The sequence below is a fragment of the Phyllostomus hastatus genome, unplaced genomic scaffold, assembly GCF_019186645.2.
Source record: "Phyllostomus hastatus isolate PE091 unplaced genomic scaffold, TTU_PhHast_1.1 phas_contig_29, whole genome shotgun sequence".
NCBI classification, from domain to species: Eukaryota; Metazoa; Chordata; class Mammalia; order Chiroptera; family Phyllostomidae; genus Phyllostomus; species Phyllostomus hastatus.
The window spans coordinates 25,141,345-25,157,098 of record NW_025333835.1 but is presented as its reverse complement, the minus strand read 5'-3'; the positions used below and the strand labels follow the sequence as shown (position 1 = coordinate 25,157,098).

At 35.7% G+C, this 15,754-nt stretch overlaps 1 protein-coding gene across 1 annotated transcript in view; it reads left to right on the top strand.

Moving 5' to 3' along the window:
• Positions 1-15,754, top strand: part of KLF12 (Kruppel like factor 12) — a 421,669-nt gene that overhangs the window by 256,641 nt on the left and 149,274 nt on the right. The window contains exon 4 of the mRNA XM_045838960.1: positions 13,153-13,699. Coding sequence (XP_045694916.1) covers positions 13,153-13,699 — 547 coding nt within the window. The remainder of the gene's footprint in view (positions 1-13,152; positions 13,700-15,754) is intronic.

Sequence of the window (15,754 nt, the reverse complement as noted above, 5' to 3'; positions counted from 1 at the left end):
TAACAGTAGTTTCCTGTATTGGGATGTTGTGAGGATTAAATGAACATGCCATATGCATCTCCACATGGCTATAAGTGTTAAGTATACCTGCTGTTACACCTTTATATGTAGTACAGTTTATTCAGGTTTGATTCTAGATTTAACTGGTATTTGGCATCCTCTGGGCTGATATCCAGAATTCTTAATGGAAAGGCACATGCTTAACAGAGACGGGAATCATTCACTGCGCTTGTGACTTAAGCTCTTTAACTCAAATCCAGCTCACCTTGACTGTTATTAAATATATATGTATATGTATATTTATGCATATATAAATATATATATGCACCCTTCTGTTCATGCACTTAAGCACAAGAATGAAAACTAACAAAATGAGGTCATATGGACATACAAATACATCTGTATAAATAGATTATGAATACAAGTTAATTTTTGTTCATGTTCTCACTAACACATTCCTCCCATAACTTTTAAGTGCTTTTTGCTAAGAAGTCACAAGAACGTACACATCCTAACTAGCATTCATACCAATACATAAGCCATACCACATATCCACAGCGGTTTACATACTAATGTTACATTGTATAGATACAGTTAGATATGGAGGAAGTCGAGGAGGAAAACAAAAAAACCTCAAACGTTTTTTTAAAGGTGGTCTAAAGGATGGTAGAGGGAAAGAGAGAGGAGGAAAGGGCCGATAGCATAGTGCCAGGTTGCTCAACTTGGACACTGTTGATCTTTTGTCTCTGTTACGGGCACTGTCCTCTCACCCTTGCCCTGAGTTGTGATAATCGGATATGTCAGACGTGTAGATGAAATTGGAGACCGCGGCATGTGGATGGGCACTAGAAGTTCTAGTCAAATAAGATTAGCTGAAAGGAGCTGAGCACAGTGAGCAAACAGGACAGGAGGAGAGAGGGAGGTGGAGTGAAGTGCACAGAAAACGTGCAGTTGAGTTTGGGAGAAAGGAGGGGTGAATTCAGGGTGCCAGTCCAGACACCCCACTCAGAAGGGCAGAGAGCATTTCTCTCTGTTACCACGGAGTAGAAGATTAAGTGATCAGACGTACATTTATCACTATATTTAATTATAAGATTTATAATCTCCCTTCCATGTGTTATTTACTGAAAACAGAAAAAAAAACCCACAGAATCATAACTAACTTTAGTTTAAATTTGATACACGTTAAAACTAAATTTTGGAAGCAGAAAACATTTTTAACATTTTATTACTGAGACATACTTAGCAATTCTATCTATGCATTTTCTATTTATTAAAAAAGTAAAACACTTCAAATTAACAAATATATAAAATGTGACTTATATGTTAGGTTTCAGACCCATTGGAAGTGTTCCTTCATCCCTTCTTTAAATAATTATCTTGTAATATGTGGAAACTAGTTACTTAACGTTCTGTAGTGAGAGACATTTTTAATGGCAATTAATAAACTAAACTTTTTTAATGAAAGAATAAGCTGATGGAAACTTTCACCTCTAACTTTAATTCTATAATTAAGTTAATAAATATATTTATTGTTTATTAAGTTTCAGACATGGAGTGATTTCACAGAGTTATTCAATTTTAGAGTTAATAAGGGCTTTAGGGATCAATTGTATCTTTAGTAATAAGCTTTAATTAAGTGTTTACTTCATACTAAGAACTGTGATAGGGGCTGGGCTCAGAGCCTCGTTGGAGAGAGAGACAGCAGCCGCAGAGTGCTTTGGAAGCCCAGAAGCATGGTGCCTAATTCAGGACAGGTGGAACCTGGTCAGGCTGGAGCTGATAATAGACACCTGGCTGTGCACAATCGAGGTCACTTTCAATTAGAAATTAACGAGGTGATGAGTAAACTGGTCCTGTCAAACAGAACCTAAACTAGAACTCAGGGAAGTACAAGTACGCTTTTTACAAAACCACATTGCCTCTCACTCATTGTTCCATTCACAAAAGTTATACTTTCTTCTGCTGCTTTTATCAAGGAATGTATTCACCTCATTAGTCAAAAATAAACAGTGATATATTTTTGTCATTTCTGAGTGTTTGACTTAAAAGAAATTAAATAGATGATAAGCTGATTTTTCTTATTTAGATTTTTCATTGTTCTACTACAAATCAAACTAAATTAGGCTTTTGGTTTTCCTATTTTATTCTCTCATCTGTGCGTTTCTTTCAAACATATCACATAGAGTATGGCCAGGGCACAAAACATGAATGCTATTCCTAAATTAAGAATGATTTTTCTAGTTGCTGTTATCTTAAAGCTTAATGTGAGAACAGACGGGAACTAAATAAGAAGTACATTACAGTGCTGCCTGCCTCGTGCCATTGAACTTGTTATATGCGAAGTATATTGGAGGAGTGAGTTGGTGCCTGCCGGACAGCTGTCTGAGCAGTGGTCATTTCTATACTCTCTTCAGTCGGACAGTGCCAGGTGCTAACTGCAGGTGAGCTGCGTGAAAAGGTTTCTCATATATAAATGCAAATTCTCTCCCTCCGTCTTCCAGGGCTGCTGAGGGCAGCTCAGGGGGAATAAATTCAGTCTTGAAGAATTATACACAGATCTGCATTCCATTGTGACCTTGGGTGATTCTTTCAACTTCTGTGGGACTGTATTTCTTCATTTATAAATGGGAGGGGGACATTCTACCATATAAAGTTGTAGTAAATATTAAGTATACATGTTCATTTTCTACATTTTTAATCATCACCACGATTTAATTATTAATATATGAATATAAGGTACCTGTAACACTTACTTACATATTTACTTGTTTTGTATGTACACTCTGAAGTTGACTTAAAAAGCACAACTCTGTTTCCTCAAATTCATTTTTAATGCCCTCCAATTTTTATAGCACAGGGCTGAAGCATTTCCATTGCTTATACATTTCATGTTTACTGAATGAGTGTAGTTCATTTAAAAAAATGATGAGACGCTCATTAAATCCCTGGTGACTGGGGACAGAGGAAGAGTTACTTCTATCAGGGCAGGCATTAAAAGTCTTCTCGCAGCATCCTCAGATTTATCACAGTGCATTGCTGATTATATATTCAATAACAATGTCCCTTAAAGATATATTGATTGAGTGAAAGTTCTTTTAATCAAAAACACAAAAAGTTTTGTAGTTCCCTACGTTGGGATATAATTGTTTACATTAATTTCTCAAGTATGGAAATGTTTACCCAAAAAACTAATGCAGTGGCTTGGAATTTCAAGAGGAATTCATAGTTTTAATCTACTGGGGGAACTGAAATTGCTTACCTTGAATTATCATTTATGTTTAGCTTTTTTCTATAGTTTAGTTCTAAGTTATATGGAAAGATACATTAATTCCTGTAGAATAACCATGCCACCCATCTAGACCTGATATTAGTAACGCCCATGGCAAATGGAGCTTTTAATAGAATTTGTTGTTTTCTCCTAACTGGGCATAGTATAGTAGAGTAATTTGCTTCTAATAACATATGGTTCATTAGAATTTAGGAATAGAAAAGCCAGATTAAAAATTACAAACACCTCTGTAACTTTTGTAGGTTTTAAAAATATATACCTTGTATGCTATTCATATTTTTATCTTTCTGAAAATATAATACATATCTTTTTACTTTAAAACTAACACAGATTCACTGTAGAAAATATGGAAAAATTAGGAAAAAGTAAAAAAGGAAATATAGATCACCCCAAAATTCACCAAATGCCTAAACCATTGTTAGTATTCTGGAATAGTTTTGCCAGCCATTTTCCCCATCTTTATACATAAATAAAAATATTTGGGGGGCAAAATTAAGCTTATTCTCTGTACCCAGTTTTACATACTAAGATTTCAAACTTAATATTATGTAAGAAGTGTTTTCTCATGCTGTTCACTATTGTTTCTCAAACTGGACTGATGCCTGGAATCGCGTATTTAAACTATTGGTGCATCTGCAGATCCCAGACCTACTACTGCCCATCTGACCTGCGAACCTGTAAGGGGTTTCATAGACGATTGTGGTTCATAGCTGGGGTTGAAACCATTGTTCTGCGCTTATTCCTGTGTTTACACCCACTTCGTTATTTGTAATTTTTATTTCTAAAATAGGCAGGGTTAAATATTTGTATATACTTTGTTAAAATCCCAAATTGTCATATATGTCCAAATGCAAGTTCCTGCACTCAGTTGCCCCTATTTTTCCAGGAGGAAATTTCATAGCCAAGTTGAATATTAAACTTGTAGATAATTTAACTCCAATGGTTATAATATTTTAATATATTAAAGTAGTGGCAAAACAAATTGAGAATCACAATTTATAAAAAAAAATAATGTAGGCACTGGCCAGGTAGCTCAGCTGGTCAGGGCGTTGTCTCGATACACCAAGGTTGTGGGTTTGACCCCTGTTCTGGGCACATACAAGGATTAACTGATGAATGTGTAAGTCAGTGCAACCACAAGTCAATTTCTGGTTCTCTCTCTCTCTCTCTCTCCCTCTCTCCCTCCCCTCTTGCCCCTCCCCCATCCCTCCTTTCTTCCCTCCCTTCTTCCTCCCTCTCTTTCTCTAAAATCAGTTTTTAAAGAACAAATTAAGGTATAAGCTTTCAAATACTAATTGTTTCCTACACTCAGATTTTATGTTACTTACTTCGGTGTCTGTACATGCAGCTGTAGCATCAGTGTGTGTCCTTGCTAGAGCCACTTTTTACAGTGATCTAACAGTTTTCTAGAGCGCATCATCTCAGTTCTTGTGTGATGTGCTTGAGGTCTGACACTTGTTTAAATCAGTGATGATGTTGCCCTTGGGATTTTTTCCAGGTCCTCTAAAGTACTATTTGCATGATATTGAGATGGTTGAAATATATTAAATATATGTTCTTTCTCACAGAACAACCATCTTTTGGAAGCTTCTTCATAATGTCAACTCGTGAAGTTTTACAAAATATAAAAATATCTAATCTATATTATACACCTGAAACTAATATAATGTTACTTATTCATTGTATCTCAGTAAAATTAGTTATCTCAATCTCTCTGAGGTTAGGTGTTCTTGTCTCTGAAACTTGATATATTTCACTACTGACAGATATAATTATAAAGATAATTCTTAATGGTGAACATTTTATGAAATCAAAAGTAGGTTTCATGTGATATCAAAGAAGATTAATCTGATAATGTACATTATTGCCTGTTTTGAAATAGATAGCGGAACAAAGCATTGCCTCAGGGACTGAGTGAGACTGTGGCCTATGGTGAGCGAACTTTCCATCTCTATAAGGCATGTTTTTCTCCCATGTATATTGAAACTTCAGTATTTTAAATTATCAGTCACTGAATGATAATAAAACCAAAGGAAGAAAATTTTGATCCTAAGGTAGAAAAGATGAGCTAATAACAGTTACCTCTTTTTTTGGTAATTTATAAATGTGAAAACAGTTTTAGATTACTAATTTTACAAAGAGTGGTAGACTAAGTAATGGACAGAATTGGATCTCATCACTAACATTAATATTGAGTTCAGTGTATTTTTAAAAAAACAATTAGTGATTTATTCTTTTAGTACAAATGTAGGCTTACAGAATTATTTGGCAGATTGTAATTGAGAATCTCACCCTCCCTCAATGCTTTAAATAAGTGTATTGGTACATTATTATTCAGTAGAGTCCATGGTTTACATGAAGGCTTATTCTTTGTGTTGTCCAGTTCTATGGGTTTTGACAAATGCATCGTGACATGTCAACACCGTTGCAGTAACACACAGAAGAGTTTTGCTGCCCTGAAAATATCCTGTGCTTATTATTCATCCCTCCACTCCCTTCCCCCAGCCCTGGCCACCCCTGGGCTTTTTCCTGTCTCTATAGTTTTGCCTTTTCCAAAATGTCATATACTTAGAAGCATCAAATTTGTTTTTAGGGCACCTGTGCGTGCATGCTTTGTAAGGTTCAGTTTGATAGCAGTTGTGAGAAAACAGGAGCAAAACTAACTTCCTAGACTTTTCGACTTTATTTTTTGGTGACGCTACTTCTTTATCTCATTTGACCAGGTGAGGAGAATTTAATGGTTTATATCTTGAACACAATGTTCTTGTCTAGCAAGCATGATTCAGTATTCACTGATGATATTATGCAATATTAATGTGTTAAATATTTGTATATTTACATATGATATATAACACATTATGTTCATATCTAAACACGTTTGTCAGTATTTGCATTGGTTAGGAATGTCTGCTATTAATTTACAAACTGCATGAATAGAACCCCTTTTATCTTCCAGCACAGGACAGGAGACTCCGTCTCGCCTCCTGTTACCCCCCGACACACGTGCTAAACCAGGTTCAGATTTGCAGTCAGCTGTTAACGTAGATTCCGCCTGCTTTGCGTCAATAATATGGTACATGACCATCCTGGGAAATGAATAGGCCATGGAAAAACATGATGACTAGTGAGCAAGGAAAATTTGTAATAAATTTATGTGTGCATTGAACCCTTATTTAAGGCCAGCGTTTTCATTCACTCGTGAAAGCATAAAAACCTATATGATGTAAAATCATATAGAGTCTATTCTGTTATGCATGTGTCCTGAATTTTCTCAAGGAATCAAACATTTCTCAAACTAACGCTTGAGAAATTGACATAAAGCAATTGACTTAAATATTCATTCAAATAACTTCCCTTTACAGGCAGTAAGTAGATAACTCATTCAATACTTTTGAAACCAAGTTCCAGATTGTCAGTGTGGGATATTTCTACTTGTTTTCTTTACTTCTTTCATGTGTACTTTCAGAGAAACTGTAATTTCTCTCTCATTCTTTACTATACTTGGCTTTACTTTTTTTCTTAGTTTTATAAACTCACACTTATGTGACACTAATTTTTAAGAGTTTGCCCTGGAACATGTAAAGAATAAACATCACTATTCTGAAAACAAGGAAAATGATAACCATGATGGCCCATGCAAGACAAATCTTGAAAAATAGGCTTTCTTTTTTAGTAAAATAAAACAAAATAGTAGAAAGTGAAGTGCAGGCTCTATTCACAGACAGATTTTCTGAGACTTTTATACTTAGAGCAAGAATGTCCAGAGTTGCAGGTTGCTTGCCCTAGCCTGGTGCTCATATCTTTATAATTTCATTTACTAATGAGGGAAAGGAAGGCATGAAAATTAATGCATTTAACTACTATGCATTTTCTGTAAAAAAAAAGAATTCAGCTCTTTAATTAAAATGTACTTCCATTTAAAAGCATACCATATAACTTTAATGCTCAAATAATCACAAATACAGAATCATAGATTTAGTTTAGTTCCTTTTCCTTACATGAAGTGCACAAGTTTCTTTAAGCACCTCCCATAAAAGGCACATGTGCAATTAATCACAAAGTCCCTCATGAACAGAGAGCAAGCTGACAGCTTTTGTGGGTGTGGGGGACTGGAGTGGGTGGAGGGATTGAGCAAAAAAGAAAAAAAGAAAGAAAGAACTCGTGGACACAGACAACGATGCGGTGAATGCCAGCTGTTGGAGAGGGGAGGGGTGGAGGGTATAGGGGGTATAAATGGTGGTGGACAGAGACTTGACTTGAGGGGGGGTGAACACAAAATACAATATACAGATGATGTGTTGTAGAACTGTGCACCTGAAACCTGTATAACTTTGTTAACCAGTGTCACCCCAGTAACTTCAATTTAAAAAATCACAAGGTCAGAGAGTGAAACTCACATAAACTAGTTTTCACCTGAGACACACACGCACACAAATAATGCTCTGCTGTTTGCATCCCTCGGTAAGATTGTTAATGAATGGTCAATGTCCCATAACAATTATGTTAATGTATTTATATATTGTTATAAGGGGCACAAACTGTACTATGGATGGATACATGTTATTTATATTGTGGAATTAAGAAATCAAACCAATTAAAGTATATTCCATCATCTGTTACATGGTCATTCTGTGGACCAATCTAATTAAGCTAAAAATAGAGGAAAAAATTAACAGTTTCTGATATCTTTTTTCTATATTTTAAGAGAAAATACATTTGTTCAAAATTACATGTGGACCCTAAATATGCTCACAATATCCTGACACGATCAGCTACTTTTATAATTCATGTCTGTTCCAATGTTTAGCAAACACCATACCTCTACAGGCTGAATTATGTGGTCTGGCCTCAGAATATATCTTATGCTGAATTCAGTAAATGAAGTCACTTCGGAGAGCTATAGTAATAGATTAGGTTATGTTTGGAATTTCTAGTTCTAAAAGGGGAAATTCGGGTGCTTGTCTTCCATAGTTCTCTGTATTGCTTAAAAGCACTTAATACCCTTAATTCAATCATTACAACACTTGCATGAGTTTGGAATTAATAGTACTCTTTTATAGGTGGGTAAACTCAAACCTAGAGAATTTTAATGATGGTACCAAGAGTGCGCAGCAGATAAATGAATTCAGGTCTTTCGAGTCCAAATCAAATTTTCTTTTTGTAATAACCACACAGCAGGCTGTAAAGCAAAGAGTCTTGTAATAGTTAAGCCAGTTGCTATGTAATATTTGGCATCACTTTATAATCTTTTCTAAAAACTGTCACGAGATTATATCTCAAAATTTATAAAAACAGAATTAAACAGAATTTATTTAAATGCTGGCTAAAGTAGATGGATGGGTAGATAGTCGGGGGTGTTTGTGTGTGTATGTGTGTGATGTGCACACACATGCGTGTGCTCGCACACGCCACTTCTCTAAAACCGCTGGTGTCGGGAAAGTCAAAACGCTGGTAAGTCTGGGGTAACAGTTAACAGCATGCTGTCCAAGGAGTGCTCAGCCAGGACCATGCATAAGAATCTCTGAGGGGCTTTCCAAATAGAGTGGCATGCAGACATTTTTTTTCTTTTTAAGATCTCCTTGTGATTGAAATATATGACCAGTGTTAAAAATGCTCTTTATTCAATGGATCGTGATGGCTGACTGCTGGAGACATATCTCATACTCTGGGTACCAACACATAGGAGGCTTTGGACTCATTTTCACATTCATTCAACAAATGCCAAGAAGTGAAGTTACATTTTTAAATGTTTGTTCAGGAAAGTGATGATGTGATTAGAAAAGCTCACGTGTAATCCCCAGATCACTGAGAGGTATCTGTTCAGTAGAATACTTTGCATAATACTTATATTATGGATAAAATTGGGTGAAAACTTTTGAAGAAAGTGATAATGTAACAGAATAAGCTTGTTTATATTTATGTTTAGGTTTTCATATACACCTTTTTAAGAATTATGTTGTTACCTTTTACCTTGCTGCACTTTTGTGTATTTATGCAAATATTTCTTAAGATATTTTATTTTAAAAATTACTTGTCAACCCTTTCAAGTGATACTATATAATCTCTTGGAAAATGAAATTACTCTTAGTGTCTTTGACAAAAATCCATTGTTTCCATATAATCTTTATATCTTTAGAAAGAGTGTTGTTTTTTCTTAAAGATAATGTTGTTTAGTGTTTAATCAACAGCAAAAAGTCAGCTAAAGTTATCATCCCCACGCAGAATTCTTGATGGGCTTTTATTTAAAACAAACAGCACAAACAACAACGGTTAGCTGACGCCAGCCCATCAGTGTTGTGTCAGGAATCGCACCGCTGGTAACAAAGGGTGAAGTTTTCGTAAGGAATGCTTTCTTTGTTCTTTTTATAGAAGTGTCTCTTCCTCGTGGTGCTCCAACTTGCAGCTTTTCTTTATGGTTTCTGGTCTTTTCAGCGTCCTGCCCCTCAGTTTCCTGATAGCACACCCACATCTTCTCTCACTTTCTCACATATGACAGTCCCTTTATGTCACTTATAACTGCGCTAAGTGCTTCCCTCAGGCCTCATTCCCCCTCCGTCACCTCCTGAGCTCCCATCACCTCCCTGTTGCCTCCCATTCGAGAACCAACGCATGGCGGTGTTCCACTTTCCGAAAGTAAAGAAATGGATTCCTAATGCTGATTTCAGGATCGACCCTTTCAGGTCTTTTCTCTTTCCTACAAGGAGGAGCAGAGGTGTGCCGTAGCTGTGTTGAAGCCACATTTCTGCAGTGCTGCTGACTGTGTGTGTATGTGGGGGCGGCCTGCAGCTGGAAGTGGGGGTGGCTTCACCTGCCACATTATCACAGTAGAAGTGATCAGTGTGGACTGTGAGGGTATGATACTATGTCAACGACAGAAACAGATGAATGGGACAAAAAAATTCTGTCCTCTTTATACTAATGAGGTCTTATTTTTGGATATGCTGCTTGCATTTCAACTGCTACATATGTAAAAGGAACCAGTGTGATGCTTATGCTTATATATTCATGCATAACTGCCCATGGTTCCAAATGAGATAATCCATAGTCCAAAGGTTTGGTTTGTGCTTTGTAATTTTTATGAGCATTTTGTATATTTTGGTGTGAGCCCATGCAAAAGCTATAGTTATCCATAATCTGAAAACTCCTAGGGGCTAAATAATACACTCTCATCACAGAATTGTAAGAGGAACACTCTTCTATTTCTGTAAAACAGCTTCAGGAGTGAATATTTTTCGTAGTGATGGACTAAGCCGATACCTTCTTGAAGGTGGACTCCTGTTCATAACCTAAGGAGTTCTGAGCAGGTTGCGAAAGCTCAGTGAAGCTTGATGCCTCAGAAGCCATCTCTTTACAACTAAGCTCCACATTTATCACCTTCTGTACTGTCATAACCTGCTCAAGCAGTCCTTTGTTCAATTATAAATGTTTCTACAATGGTGAGTTACATCTCAGCCCTTGGTTTTCAAACCTATGTAGAAAACTTGTGTCTAAGTAGATAGGAGAAGAAAAATTTGAGATGGAAGTACCATATTTTTCAGACATAAGACACACCTAGGTTTTAGAGGAGGAAAATGGCGGGGGGGAATTTGAAGCAAAAAATGTGGTAAATATTTAATAACATAAATAACATTATTTCACCAATGTAAATGCAAACAGAACTCAACAGCAGCATTAACAACCATTATTCCTCCCAAATGGGGGGGGAGGGGAGGGGAGGGTGTCTTACAGTCTGAAGAATATGGTAGTCACTATATCCAAAATTAGAATTTTGGGTATGTCTAATGAAGTAAAAAGAGAAATTAATCAAGATTATATCTGATGTCAAACAGTGTTTGATAACATAGGCTTAATGACACAGTTTATAGTTTTATAGTTTTAATGATAAACCAGTTGAGATATTTTATGACAGCAACCATTCATAAAATATTTGACAAAAAATTAGATAATAACATTGGGAACCAATTGAAATATTGCTTTAGATTCAAGACTGGATAATGATAACAGCTTTTTATAAAAGTAGTTGTTTGTGGTGTTTGTTTCTCTTTTGGGGGTTTCTTAATGTCTGAGAAGATTAAAAAACTTATTTCTCAATTTCAGCACATAATTGAAATCTTGTTATTTAGAATTTCATGCAGGACATATTTGGATGATTCATTTTTATATTTGCTAATTTTATGTTTTTGTGGGTCAGCAATCATTTTATCATAGAAGCAAAAAATACAATAAAACATCAACTCATTTCCCTTTTCAGTTGATCTGGTACCATTGTTGATTTAGTTTCTTTCTCTTCTCACTGTTGCAGATAAGATTATCTTACATTACTGCCCATTGTATGTTTTGAATGGAGCTATCATTTATATTCTATAAAGAAAGGTTTTGAGAGAGATGTTTTGTTCCTTTAAGTGTATGCTCAAGTTTTTTTTAGGGGGGATAGCAAACCAAAATCTTTTATTAAACAAAGATGAAATGTAGCAATTTGATATAATTTTAGGCACTGTTGTTCTGATACCATAATGAAGCTAAAAAAATTGTTTCTGGTTTTCATGTGCTAGAACAACAGTGTCTGTGTTGGCCTGGTCAAATGAGACATAACCAAAATGACCTGCCACAGTCTCACCCTTTCTGTTAAGGCTGACACTTGCTAAGTGAACTCTTGAGCCATTTATGAGTCTCAGAAGTAGACACCCAAGAAATAACTTGTTGAATTTATAAGTGAATAAAGTTAAGAATAATTTATATTAATGCCCAGTAAATAAAATGCTGAGTTCATTAGTCTTGGAGTCTTTATTATTGTTAGTAGTGGTAGTAATAGTATGTTTTACTTATTGCAACTTAAAAGAATGAAATTGAACTTGGTCAAAACTATTACCATTATCTTAAGGTAAACAAAACAGTCATAGACAATTTAAAATTTCCAGAAAAAAGTTTTTTCTGAAATTATTATTTCCTGAAAGGTATATTATAGTGGTTCTGTATGTTATTTTTGAGGGAAAAAAATGTCATCATTAAGAGTTAAGTTATAATCCAACTATTAGAAATGATTTGTATTTAACAACATAGTAGGTAGGTATGGGAGGTGCGAGAATGCTGTTCCCCTTTTTAATGCTCAGGAGAATTGTACGGTAGCTCTTTGCCCAAATATGAAGGTTTGCCAGTACTGTTGCCAGGTAACATTGTGCCTTCAGACTATAATAATGTTGGGTAAGGGTCAGATTATAGAATTGTAGAACCTAGACCTGGAACTATGTTTAAGGTCATCTAATCAGAATTTCATTAGTTTATGACTGAGGAAACTGAGACCCATAAATCAAGGGTGGGTCAAACCAACAAAATGAATGTTTTTAACTAAACAAATTGCATGTATACAATTTAAAGTAGATAGATAATGCTTTACATACTGAACTTCTAGAAAATTTTCTGTAAAATTGCTGTTCATGTTTAGGTTCCTGGGGCATACTTACTCCTCCATAATGCACTTATTCCACTCTTCAATGGTCTAGCTGCTTACTTCATGTTTTAATATTTTCATATTGTGTTTTTTCTATTACCATTTAGTGCCCTTATACCTCCCTGCTCCCGCAATCAGCCCACTGTCACTGGATTTTAACAACAGTGCCTGTCTCTCCCAACAGGATGAGCATGTCTTTGGAGCAGAGGCTGTTTCTCACTCTTTTGTACTTTTGTGCTCTCAGCTTCAGTCATGATGATAGTCACATGGCCATCCTTGACATATTTGGGGCCCAAATTAATGTCTTGTAGCAATAAGAGAAAAATTGATGATCTTTCCAGTAACAAACCTTGTGTCTATTAAAATGAGCTATTAACAAAGATAAATATGTGTTCCATTTTTCTCCCCACAGTCTCCAAACGTCCACAACTACCCCGATATGGAAGCCGTCCCCCTGTTGTTGAATAACGTGAAAGGGGAGCCCCCGGAGGACTCACTGTCTGTAGATCACTTCCAAACACAAACTGAGCCAGTGGACTTGTCCATCAACAAAGCCAGGACATCCCCCACCGCCGTTTCATCCTCCCCGGTTTCCATGACAGCGTCTGCCTCCTCACCTTCTTCAACTTCAACCTCCTCATCGTCTTCTAGTCGTCCAGCCTCATCCCCAACTGTTATAACATCAGTATCTTCAGCATCATCTTCGTCAACAGTATTAACTCCAGGGCCCCTTGTTGCCTCTGCATCTGGTGTGGGAGGCCAGCAGTTTTTGCACATTATCCATCCCGTACCACCTTCAAGTCCCATGAATTTACAGTCTAACAAACTGAGTCACGTTCACCGCATCCCCGTGGTGGTACAGTCGGTGCCTGTTGTCTACACAGCCGTGCGCTCACCTGGAAATGTGAACAACACTATTGTAGTGCCGCTTTTGGAGGATGGAAGAAGTCATGGCAAAGGTAAGGCTCATGAGTGAAGCCTTGATTTATTTCAGCACTAGAGGTAACTGCTCTTTCATTCAGTGAGTGCACCCTAAATCATATGCAAATACACTACATGCAAACAGGTTCTATGCCCATCAACACAGAGCCACTGAGGGTATGAGCTAAACTATATGATTCACTAGTACTTAGTCTCTATTTTATGTATAAAGCCATTTAATGTCAGAATTCAGATACCAAAATTTGCAAAATAGCGTTCACCCTCAAATACCCAGATGGGAAGGATAATACATAGTTAATGTAACTGCGTTTAAGTATAAATGCATAAATCCCTCATAGAAATGATCCATTATGAAATTTTAAAAAGTGAATCGATATGTTTGTTCTTGCAGTAGTTCAGATTGGAATCTATATGGATGACAATGATATAAAATGCCATGAAGCTGTAATGTTTGAAATCTGATCATTCACTTTTACATAACTTGTAAATTAATTGGCCATTAAAATAATTTTCAAGTTAAGTGTTTGGCTACAAAAATATCACGTAGCTTAAGTTCTTATATAAGTTTTAAGTTGTTATTATTTTAAATAGTGGGATGTCTCAGTATGATGGAAATATTGCAACATGCAATATTAATATTCCCTTCTAGGGGTTAGAAGGGAATATTTAATAATACCTAGGTAGTTAATTATGCATGATTGTTTATAGTTGATCATGAAATTATGTATTTACTTCTAAGTTCTTTTTCCCCCAATTTACTAGAAGGAACTTGTAACAGAACCGAGTTTTGTTTTCTTTCTTTTCCATGAACCTAAAAAGTAAGGCACCCTTCTGTAGAAGAAATATAAACTGCCCACGATCCCATGACTGTTGATTCATTCTCTTTTAAACTGAATACATGTGTATGTGTTTTGTCTTCAGAACTTAGAAATAATGAAGAGTTGAGACTTTATGTTGTATTACTTTTTGCTTTGAAAACCATGTTACTGCTGAGGCCCATAATTAAAATATGATTGGTGAATACATAAAACACTGCCATCTCATAAAATGCCAGTAAACACAGTTGTTTAGGTTCTTGTGTGGAGTTGCCTTCAACACATAGGAATAACGTTTGATTATGTACTTAGAGAAATTTTTGCAAACATATACTACAAGATTGCACATTCACGTTTGGCAAGGTAGTGTTTATGAGTAATGCTATGAGATTTTTTGTAGCACAGGAAGTAAATTTCACCTTCCCAGTTTTAGCAAGTGAAATATTTCTTGACTCACAGCAGTCCAATTTGAGACTGCAATCTTGAGAGGTAGACACTGCGCTTACCTGACAATTTCTCTTTTGTGCTGTTCTGGGCGAAGGCCCGGAGCTGGTGCCATCACGCTCTTTATGAATAGGTTGAAGAAAAAGAGGGAGGGAGGAGCCTCTTGACGGGTTTTCACTTGAGCTGAACTCTCTTTGATATTCTGCTGCTTCTGATCAAAATGAGCTAATGGATTTGAATAACAGCATAACTGATGACATCTTAGGTATTTATTTTCTCTTATAGTTATAGGTGTTTTTATTATATTCCATTTTGGACTTTTTTCCCCCCAACTTATTCCATACCCATTAAAATTCTACTTTAATTCCTCCTATTCTGTTTTTCTTTTTAAAATTTCTAAAATTATAGTTTTTACATTTAATATTATTTTGTATTAGTTTCAGGTGTGCAGTATAGTAATTGTAGATGTTTTTATAATTTTTTTAAGAATTAGGAATTAGCAAATAGCAAGAATATAACCTTACATGTTACATTATTTTATATGTTGTATATATGTATGCCATAGAATCCAGTCTTTGTGAGATACCACTTAAGGGAAATATTGCTTTTATTTTAAAATTGATTGATAAGCATTTTAACATTGCTCATGTCTTTTTTATCATTTTGATGCACTAATGAAGGAAAAAAGAGATACCTCTTTTATTTGCTATTATCATTTTTATAGGAAAGGTTATTTTTTTAAAGGTTTTATTTCTTTATTTTTAGAGAGAGGAGTAGGGAGGGAAACATCAATTGTTTGCCTCTCACATGCCC